Raw genomic sequence first — 12,077 nt, forward strand, 5'->3', positions numbered from 1 at the left:
AATTTAACTATCTCTTAATTGTGTACTTAAAAAAGAAATCAGTGAGAATATTATTTAGAAAATAAACATGTGGTGAACCCATGAAATACATGTAGTCGTTGATTCTATATCTAAAAATAACCCCATGCGTGTAATGTGAATTCCAAATTGAGGAAAATAGCTCTGACGCAACTGTCTAAATCTGGTATAGAAAAAGAACACAAAAACAACACATTACAAGAGATGTTTGATATTAAACTTATTGTACGGTACTGTAGTAAATAAAATGCACTTCTTTACGCAGATACGAGTCTGAACTGCGCACATGGTATCATTGGTTTGAATATGAATTAAAACTTTGATACAAGACCGAGTGACAGTTGTAGGTATTTAAATTCCTTTGTTTTTGCTTGGCGAGCGATGATGAATCACAGCAAGCTTGCTTGAAATGAAGAAGCGCCAGATGCAGCTGATGACTTAACTCTGATCTCACAGTCTCCAAAACATCCACTACTGATATGTGCTGTAGGAGAAGCCGCCACAGAGTATCAACCCTCGCCTTCCACTTGGTTTTTGTGCGTTTTGGCAAAGAATGCACTGATTTCTTTTATTTCTGTACCAAACATCAAAGTTGATATTTTCGTTATGATCTTTTCACTTGCTGACACCACAAATAATCAAGTTAAAATGATCAACACATTCATTATAGTTCTTGCTTCAGGTACTACATCGCCACTGTTAACAATGATAAGGTTTAGTCTGTCGAAATGGTAATCTAATCTTTAGCTCTGTTTTGAACGTTTTACATTTCTCTCATTGTGGAGCATGGCAAATAACAAACAGATACAAATTTCATAATTTCTATAAAGAAACTAAGATTAATAGTAGGGCAAGCGCGGACCCCTGGACACATCAAAGGTGGCACCAAGTGTCTAGTAGGTGTAATCATTCCCTGCTGAACGGTCACACTAGCCATGAACCCAACTTATTGATCAGGGAATAATAACCCTTAGAATAATAACCCTTAGTTAAAATTAGTATGTAGAGAATAGCCTCACAAGGAGTATGAAACACATCAGACAGCATTCAATCTATTGCCAGGTGGTATTTGCAAATTACATGTAGATCGTTATAACGACCATAGAATTAACGAAATGCTGAAATTTAAAGGAGAATATTGAAACCCTGGTAATATCAACTTATTTGTCAATAGCCTGCTTCAATTTAAAAACTGGTCATACGCAGAACGTACTATTGTACATAGAATCAAACTGAGAGACATAAACACCATATACAGGTGATAATGGAATATTGCTATAGAAATATGGATAGTTAACAATGGAGAAGCTCAAGTCATCCCGTTTGTCATTAAGTTCGGTTAATAGTTTGCGTTTAGCATTTATGACCAGTAAAATATCCAAGTATGAACCAGATGTGGAAAACTGTGATGTGTTTTATTTCAATATCAATGGGATATATCGAATCGACATATGGATTCAAATGAGTATTAGTAAATACAACGTCGTCGATATATCTAAATGTTGAGTTGAAGGCCACAGAAAGATATTTTTTTCTTCTCATGTAGAAGCTTTTAAATTAAAGAAACTAATAAAGGAGCACAAGTACTGCTCATGGGAATTCTAACAGACTGTTGGAAGAACTGATCACCAAAGACTATGTAGATATTGGCAGTGGGGAACTCCAGCATCTTTTAAAATTAACTTCAGAGTACTTGTGCGTAGAATCAGAGTGGTGTTTAACAACGTAATGTTTTTTATGACTAAGCACAAGATATGATGATTTCCGTGTTCCAGTTTTATTAAAGAAGCATCTGCTACCGTGAGGAATGGTTGTGTAAATGGTGGCTACACGAATACGAAAAAGTTCTTAATAATTTTTAAAAATCCATGCATAAATTTGATTAACTTTTATGGTCAAATTCCAACTTTCGCGTTCGAGTCAGTAAAGCATTAATGATTACTTGTTTCTGCATTCTTATGCTCAAGCTCCTCAAATCCAGGAGAGTCATCCGCTATATTTACAAGCACACTGACAATTCAGCATTCTCCGATGCATCACTTGTTTCGTCAGCCATTATGCTAAAAACCTAACATATTATTTGCACTAAACGAGTATTTTCCATAACTTCAATTTTGAATTTTTGAATAAATGCATTCTGAATTTTATGTGATAATTATTCATACTTCGAATGCAACACGAGGATTTTAAATCTGTGTCAAATTCAGCTTTCTATTCACAAAAACACTAAACAAAATTGCCGTCCTCCTTTTCATGTCCCTTGTCCCAATTTTCTCGAAATAAAATGTTTCTTTGTCCAAGGTTGATAATGATAAAAGATAAGATAAAAAACAACGATGAGTTACATGTAGTTTTAATTAAGTTTATCTGGATATAGTTTGCTAATTTTCTCATATAGGCAATTGTTTACCATCGACATTCAACATGAACATATTATTTCAACATTTTGATTTCATTGTTCAGACCGTCACAGTGTTGTTTTGCCGAGAAACCGAACCTTCTTCTCACCCAGCTCGGTAGAAAATATATAAATTGGTATCTTATGTGCGTTTTCAGTTTTAAAATACTAAATGTTAGTCCCTAATATAGGACGTACCCTCTGGAAAAATTATATGTGATGTTACTCACTCGGCAGGAGGAATTTACCTTGATCCGCACATATACACGTGTAGGGGGAAATTACCTGGATCCGCACACATACACGTGAAATTACCTGGATCCGCGCATATACACGTGTGTATCGCTGCACTCCCTGTAAAGGTAGCACCGTCAACGAGTAATATAATTACACAAACTGTTACTTAAAGATGTTTTCATATAATGAAAAAAACCCAATGTATCAGACATAGAGATGTCTTTATAGGATATAGTGTTTTTATACATGTAAAACTTATACGGTACCAATTTTGATGTACCAGATCTCTTTATTTATCATTAATTGTTACATGGCAAATGCCCACAGATACGATGACAGAGAAAGGCTTGTAACTCTTATTACAGGACAACCCATGTCGATATTTAAAAAACCCAATTCAATTTATAAAGAGCATTAAGACGTTTAAGGTAACAATGGATAGCTTCCATCCCCATATACTTCACGGAAAACGTGATATACATATTGTATGACAAAAGTTATGCCGTGCTTTTCATAATTAACCTTTTCCGTTTATTAGCCTTACATATTAAAGTATGTTTCGTTCGGTTAAGAAGACAAAGAGAGGTAACTCCTAACTTTGTATTTTACCGTTAAGATAGTCTTGGATCGACAATGAAACTTAAAACGAGTATATTTCATATTTTGATGGATAAGTATACTTAAGAATTAAATTTCAATTTTTATAATCCATTAGAGTATGAACTGCTACGCTTCACGGTGGAATAATTAGTGAAGGTGCACTGCACAGTCACAGAAAGTAATTCAATTTAAACGGTATTGTATTGTGATAATTCATAATAGGATCGGACAGCAGGCACTGCCCCACATGTTGAAAGTATTTTCGATATCTTATCTTGTATATTTTATGTATAAAAACCGGGGTAAGTTTTCAGAGTACCAAAACCCCTATATGATAATAATAATGATGATGGTGATTGGTGTTTTTATAGCGCTTTTCCAGTGCATGCTGCTCAAAGCGCTTTACGATACATTATTACCCGACAGACCTTATATCAATCTAGAACTTTCTCAGCTTCCTGGGAAGCATACAGTGCAAGCTACCGTTACAGGCGCTAGAGCACTAACAATATATTTCACTGTCTATAGTCAGGTACCCCTTTTACAAATGGGTGGAGTGAGAAAATTCGTGTAAAGTGCCTTTCCCAAGGACACAAGGTCGGCCCTGCCGCGGCCAGTACTCGAACCCACGAACTTTGCGGTCAAGAGTCTAACAGCCTAACCACTAGGTCACCGACGTCACAATGTATGTTATACGTACAGATGCTGTAACGGCTATTGAGGCATTTATACACCCTGTAACAGCCTGTATATTTCATCGGAAGTTGCTGGATATAAACGTACTTCCTCTATATACAGAGACTGGGACGCTTCTAAAAGTTTAAAATATTTTGCATATTCTATGTACAAAAGCTGAGACTAGTTGTAAATAATTAAAACTCTGTATTATCAATTAAACCCAGAATAATTTTATAAAATTAAGAAGACAACTTAAGACGTGGCTCATACCATAGAAATATTTCTTTCAAATATCATTAAATATTATACAGAAAATATTGAGATTTCCTTTATCATAAGTAAAGTGTCCTGGTTTGCTGTGACTCTAATTTGAATGCAGAGCACGTCCTTTTTGTTCACTATCACATTCACTAAACCTTTATGGAACTTTACTACATCTTTGAATACTTTGTTTGCACACTCAAAGTGCCCACCTATTTCTAATACGCCCTCTCGTAGTATATTCCCTTTTCCGACACCAAGGCCGGTCTGTACATATATTTTTGACAAATTCTGTAATGACAGAAACAAAAGGTAGAAAACGTCTTCCTTGAAGACCGGTGCTGATGTCAAAAAGTACCCTCTCGATCCTTCATAGCAGTGTCTCGGAAGATGTTGAAAGTCTATCGCCATGGAGGTGTTTATTTTGGCGGGAGGATTCCTGTGTACGAATTCTTTATTTTGAAAGTCTCCCTCGAAATAAGGGTCTTTGAGTGTTTGAAGTCGTCCTTGGAGAGAAGAGTGTACCCCCACATGTTGAAATAATGTGGGTGTGATTAGAATTCTTGCTTTTTGTTTTCTTCTTTTGTAAAATTCGATGTAGGTGTCATCAGCTGGGGTATGTTCAGCCCAGTCCACTATCATTCCCGCCAGGCTCTCCAAATCACGTGATCGAAAGAGTTTGCCAATAAATCCCAGTTCAATGAATTCCATACACACCCAATGAGTGACCCTTTGGATCACGGTATCTTTAATCACTCGGTAAAATGAATCTGCTGCTATCACATCGTCCTCTAACTGCAGGTAATATGTTGACAGATTCTTACATTGTAGAAGAAGAAAACCAAAATCTAAATTTTGTTTCGTTCTCCAAATCTGTTTCTTTTCACTTTCAATTTGATACAGACTGTTAATTTGTGGATAAAATTTTGGCTCATCTGGCGGGTTTACGAATCGGATTAAGCATGTTCGTACGTAACTGGAGAATGTATCCCTAATTTCTTTCTCGGTATTCTGTCTACACAGTCTGTCCCTATCTGCTAGATAAATTATAATGAAGACCTCGTATCGCTGACCACGTGACATACCACTTACCACAGAGTCCAATGTAGATAAGATATACTGATGCTTCCCTCTACACACCGTCGGTATCCCAATTGTAAGGAACCCTATCAATAGAAACATAAAATAATATATTTTTTGATTAATAATGTTTATACATGTATAAGTTAATTCACAAACGTCTGAAGAAATCACCACTGAGAACTTGGTCCATACAAAATAAAATCGTTTTCAAAGAAAAAACTGAAAATCATTAAACGTCGATTTAGTTGGATATATTAAACAATTGAGCAGTTTATGGCTTTGATAACTCCGATTAATTATAGTACCTCAATTGTTATAATTTTATCAGACAACTTTGATATTATGCTAAGTACAATGCGAACAGTAATACTTTTATTGAATATGCTACCAAAACATAAAATACTATTGACAGTTGTAGTGCACTATAGTAGCTATAGAATGTTTACGCTGACCACGTGACGGAGTGTTAATAATAGAACAATGTGACGGAGTGTTAATAATAGAACAATGTGACGGAGTGTTACTAGAAGAACACTGTGACGGAGTGTTAATAATAGAACAATGTGACGGAGTGTTAATAATAGAACAATGTGACGGAGTGTTAATAATAGAACAATGTGACGGAGTGTTAATAATAGAACAATGTGACGGAGTGTTACTAATAGAACAATGTGACGGAGTGTTACTAATAGAACAATGTGACGGAGTGTTACTAATAGAACAATGTGACGGAGTGTTACTAAAAGAACAATGTGACGGAGTGTTACTAATAGAACAATGTGACGGAGTGTTACTAGAAGAACACTGTGACGGAGTGTTACTAGAAGTACAGTGTAATAATAGAACAATGTGACGGAGTGTTACTAATAGAACAATGTGACGGAGTGTTACTAGAAGTACAGTGTGACGGAGTGTTACTAATAGAACAATGTGACGGAGTGTTAATAATAGAACAATGTGACGGAGTGTTAATAATAGAACAATGTGACGGAGTGTTACTAGAAGAACACTGTGACGGAGTGTTAATAATAGAACAATGTGACGGAGTGTTAATAATAGAACAATGTGACGGAGTGTTAATAATAGAACAATGTGACGGAGTGTTAATAATAGAACAATGTGACGGAGTGTTAATAATAGAACAATGTGACGGAGTGTTACTAATAGAACAATGTGACGGAGTGTTACTAATAGAACAATGTGACGGAGTGTTACTAGAAGAACAATGTGACGGAGTGTTACTAATAGAACAATGTGACGGAGTGTTACTAGAAGAACACTGTGACGGAGTGTTAATAATAGAACAATGTGACGGAGTGTTAATAATAGAACAATGTGACGGAGTGTTAATAATAGAACAATGTGACGGAGTGTTACTAATAGAACAATGTGACGGAGTGTTACTAATAGAACAATGTGACGGAGTGTTACTAGAAGAACAATGTGACGGAGTGTTACTAATAGAACAATGTGACGGAGTGTTACTAGAAGAACACTGTGACGGAGTGTTAATAATAGAACAATGTGACGGAGTGTTAATAATAGAACAATGTGACGGAGTGTTAATAATAGAACAATGTGACGGAGTGTTACTAGAAGAACACTGTGACGGAGTGTTAATAATAGAACAATGTGACGGAGTGTTAATAATAGAACAATGTGACGGAGTGTTAATAATAGAACAATGTGACGGAGTGTTACTAGAAGAACAATGTGACGGAGTGTTACTAATAGAACAATGTGACGGAGTGTTACTAGAAGAACACTGTGACGGAGTGTTAATAATAGAACAATGTGACGGAGTGTTATTAATAGAACAATGTGACGGAGTGTTACTAGAAGAACAATGTGACGGAGTGTTACTAGAAGAACAATGTGACGGAGTGTTACTAATAGAACAATGTGACGGAGTGTTAATAATAGAACAATGTGACAGAGTGTTATTAAAAGAACAATGTGACGGAGTGTTACTAATAGAACAATGTGACGGAGTGTTACTAATAGAACAATGTGACGGAGTGTTACTAGAAGAACAATGTGACGGAGTGTTATTAAAAGAACAATGTGACGGAGTGTTACTAATAGAACAATGTGACGGAGTGTTACTAATAGAACAATGTGACGGAGTGTTAATAATAGAACAATGTGACGGAGTGTTAATAATAGAACAATGTGACGGAGTGTTACTAATAGAACAATGTGACGGAGTGTTAATAATAGAACAATGTGACGGAGTGTTACTAATAGAACAATGTGACGGAGTGTTAATAATAGAACAATGTGACGGAGTGTTACTAATAGAACAATGTGACGGAGTGTTACTAATAGAACAATGTGACGGAGTGTTACTAATAGAACAATGTGACGGAGTGTTACTAATAGAACAATGTGACGGAGTGTTACTAATAGAACAATGTGACGGAGTGTTACTAGAAGTACAATGTGACGGAGTGTTAATAATAGAACTATGTGACGGAGTGTTACTAGAAGAACAATGTGACGGAGTGTTAATAATAGAACAATGTGACGGAGTGTTACTAGAAGAACAATGTGACGGAGTGTTACTAAGAGAACAATGTGACGGAGTGTTACTAAAAGAACAGCGTGACGGAGTGTTACTAATAGAACAATGTGACGGAGTGTTAATAAAAGAACAATGTGACGGAGTGTTACTAAAAGAACAATGTGACGGAGTGTTAATAATAGAACAATGTGACGGAGTGTTAATAATAGAACAATGTGACGGAGTGTTAATAATAGAACAATGTGACGGAGTGTTACTAGAAGTACAGTGTGACGGAGTGTTATTAAAAGAACAATGTGACGGAGTGTTACTAGAAGTACAGTGTGACGGAGTGTTACTAATAGAACAATGTGACGGAGTGTTAATAAAAGAACAATGTGACGGAGTGTTAATAATAGAACAATGTGACGGAGTGTTAATAATAGAACAATGTGACAGAGTGTTAATAATAGAACAATGTGACAGAGTGTTACTAATAGAACAATGTGACGGAGTGTTAATAATAGAACAATGTGACAGAGTGTTACTAATAGAACAATGTGACGGAGTGTTAATAATAGAACAATGTGACGGAGTGTTACTAGAAGTACAATGTGACGGAGTGTTACTAAAAGAACGATGTGACGGAGTGTTACTAAAAGAACGATGTGACGGAGTGTTACTAGAAGAACAATGTGACGGAGTGTTACTAATAGAACAATGTGACGGAGTGTTACTAGAAGTACAATGTGACGGAGTGTTACTAGAAGACAAATGTGATGGAGTGTTACTAGAAGTACAATGTGACGGAGTGTTATTAAAAGAACAATGTGACGGAGTGTTACTAGAAGAACAATGTGACGGAGTGTTACTAGAAGAACAATGTGACGGAGTGTTACTAGAAGAACACTGTGATTGCTTCCTAACTTGGATTTAGACTCTGACAACCCGTGGCTGACTGAATCCTTGATCGCGATTTGGCTATTTCCAAGAAACGCTGTTTATTCTGAAATATACAAAAACATTTACCACATTCACTTTGATTTTCCAATTTTTGAAACGAAAATGCATCACACATTTTATTCATGTTACTGGAAAGCGAGTCATTGATCTGATGCAAGTTTTGCATATAGAAGTATTTCGTGTGGCTTTATATCTATGGATGTTCTCCATTAACGAATAAACAAGGAAATTGATTCGTTTTGACCGAAGTTATTACCATTTCCGTTTTCTAACTTACCCATTTGTGAATGGAATGATGTGTTGCATTTGTTTCTTCCATGGAGGACGATAATGTTGCCGACGATTGTTTGTTTACAGGTGTTGTTGACATATGTACTAGAGGAGGAGGAAGTGAAGAATTAATAAGTTTTAATATACACATGGAGACACACCTTTGTAACATTCAAAACGGATACAACCAGGTAACATTTCTCCATGAAAAACTGAAGATAACGAAGTGATCAATTTCATACTTCCTATAAAGAATATAAAATTACGAGTAGGACAAACATGGACTCTTGGACACATCTGAGAAGGGATCATATGCCTAGAATGAGTAAACATTTCCCTGTTAACCGGTCACGCACACTGTGAGTCTATATCTTGATTAATTAAACTGAGTTATCCGTAGTCAAAATCAGTGGGTAAAGAACGGCCTAACAATTTGTATGAGACACGTGCATCTATCTGTTATGATGCAATTCCAAGTTGTATTTGCAAACTAGATCGTTATAACGACCATAAAATTTGCAAAAAGCTGACTTTCAAAAAGACTGTTGAAGTCCCTGTAACATCGGGGAAAACTTTCTCCTTGTAACAAGTATTTTTCGTTTTGATTGAAATTGATTTAAACGTATTGTTTGAAATCTCCTCTTAAGAGTAGGATTGATGCATATACTCACTGTTAAAGAAGATGAATAAGACACTAAGCTGTAAAATTACAACACAACCCACAAAGAGAAAGCAAAACATCGGTCTCCGTGGGTCCATGGCGTGTATATAGAATGAAGCAGTTGTTTTAAAAATACATGTGTACTAGCGAGTTTTAAACCACTAAACAGTTCCGTCAAATCGACATTGAATCGACCGCCATATTATCAAACACACATGGCAGTGTAAATAAAGTTAATTCTTTAACCATTATCGAACGAAATTTATAGAAGAAAAGAAATTTAATGCAAATAAATGAATGTTCAATACACAAAGCGTTAGTAACCACAATGACACAACGAGGTTAATTAGATATGTAATAAACCTTTCTCGTCACGCCCGGTCGAACATGGTACATCTCGCTGAATTTTAACTGTATTTCAAACGTCCATTATTATTGTCCCTTGTAAAGTATTCAAACACGGAATTTGAAGAATACTGCCCAACTAACCTTTAAGAAAATGGGGTTCGGAATAATATTCTCCGGTTAACAATAAATTTACATAGCGCTTTATTACTCCAAGGTACTTTACAAGGATAAGAAGGGTAATGCAACAATAAAACACAATTGAATAAAATAAATGACAGTACGACATACGAACTTATATCTGTAAAATTATCAAAACAAGAGTTGTCAGAAGACAACATAGCTCGCCGGGAAGTATGACTCTACTTAACCTATCCATTTAGTTCAAAAGATTTAACTTTCTGGGGGGAAAATAGGCCAAAGCCCAACATTACAAGGTCAAAAGTTTTGATACTATATCAATGGCCTGATCATGAGGCATCTTAATAAGAATATCAAATTCCTATCCCCTTAGTTCAAATGATATAGCCAATATTAATGTTTCTGAAAAGAAGGTCAAAGTTCATGGTCAATAGTTCTGGTAACACAAGAAGTGTCTTCTAATGATATATTTGAAACATCAAAGCCCTATCCCTCTAGGTTCAAAAGATATAGCCTAGGTTAAAAACGAAAAGTAGATCAAAGTTCAAGACAAAGGTCATTCGGCCAAATGTCTGTACCAAAACATAGGTCTAATCATGGGCCATCTATATGTGAAATATCAAAATCCTAAACTCCCCCCCCCCTTCTCAAAGGATATAGCCCAGGTTAAAGTTTTAGAAAAGTTGGTTGAAGTCCACAGTAAAGGTCAATAGGTGTTAGTACAAAAACATTCATGGGGTCACCATATGTGAAATATCAAAACACTATCCCCCTTGATTCAAAAGATACAGCCCAGGTTAAAGGTTTTTCCTTAAAGTGTGACGCCGACACCGCGGTTATGACAATAGCTCTCCGGACAGTCGTCCCGGCGAGCTAATAAGACACTATTTTAAAGATCGATAGCGAAACGAGTTTGGTTTTTTTTTAATTTTGGGTTTTTTTTTTGGGGGGGGGTGTTTAAAAATTAAAACAGTCACAGTTTAATACACATGCTAAAATCTAAATACCTAATTCATAAAAATAAGTTTTAAGACGTTGTTTGAAAATTTCAAGAGCTATTGACTTGTTGATGTATTCTGGACGGTCATTCCAGAGATGTGCTGCAGTCCAGCTGAGTTGGCGTTGTCCGTATCTTTTTCTGATTTTTGGCACCAGAAGTCGCGACTTCAATTCTGACCGTAATGGTCGACTTAGCTTGTATTCATTTAAAAGACTTACGATGCATGGCGGCGTAAATTCGTGGAAGGAACAATATGTAAAGGTCAAAATCTTGAATTGGGGTCGGTAATGGATGGGAAGTTAATGGAGTTCCGCAATAATCGGAAGTGTGTGTTGCTGTCTCGGCGACCTCGTAACTAGACACGCAGCAGTATTCTACATCCGTTGCAGCTGGTCCAATGTTTTCCCAACTCCAAAATATTAACAGTTGCCATAATTAAGTTTAGAGGTTACAAAGGCGTTTACCAGGGTTTTCCAAACTTTTTTTATTAAGTAATGTCTTATCCGCACGATGTTAAAGATCTGATGGTGACATGATTTGACGACTGGTGACACTTGTTTTTCTATTGTGAGATGTTGATCGAAAAACACACCTAAAAGTTTCACGCATGGTGTACTCTTGATAGTATGGTCCCTCACCCTGAGATGCAGTGTAGGGACGCAGTCTAAGTTTTGTTTCGTTGAAAATAGAATTAGTTCAGTTTTGTCTTGATTTAGCTTAGGAAAGTTCGATGTCATCCAGAAGCCCAGATCTGCGATGCAGGATTCCATGCGAGAAACGGAGTTTACCCAGTTTTCTTCTGATCTGATGACCATACAGACTTGTGTATCGTCTGCGTATTAATGGTACTTCATACCATGGCGATGTCATATTGTTCCTATGAGGCTTGCGAAAAGACAGCCCCTGTGGAACACTAAGG

The 12,077-nt window shown here is 36.3% G+C and overlaps 1 protein-coding gene across 1 annotated transcript; it reads right to left on the minus strand.

The window, feature by feature from the left end:
• Positions 1–4,190: 4,190 nt before the first annotated feature.
• On the minus strand, positions 4,191–9,793 carry LOC125651412 (alpha-1,3-mannosyl-glycoprotein 4-beta-N-acetylglucosaminyltransferase C-like). Its single transcript, XM_048879986.2, has 4 exons — positions 9,683–9,793; positions 9,019–9,116; positions 8,706–8,784; positions 4,191–5,358 (listed from the first exon to the last, which is right to left on the minus strand). Exons 1-4 carry the CDS (start codon positions 9,768–9,770, stop codon positions 4,235–4,237), a joined length of 1,389 nt encoding a protein of 462 aa, XP_048735943.2. The 5' UTR covers positions 9,771–9,793; the 3' UTR covers positions 4,191–4,234.
• Between the last annotated feature and the right edge of the window lie 2,284 nt (positions 9,794–12,077).

Source organism: Ostrea edulis, chromosome 5 (assembly GCF_947568905.1).
Source record: "Ostrea edulis chromosome 5, xbOstEdul1.1, whole genome shotgun sequence".
Taxonomy (NCBI): Eukaryota; Metazoa; Mollusca; class Bivalvia; order Ostreida; family Ostreidae; genus Ostrea; species Ostrea edulis.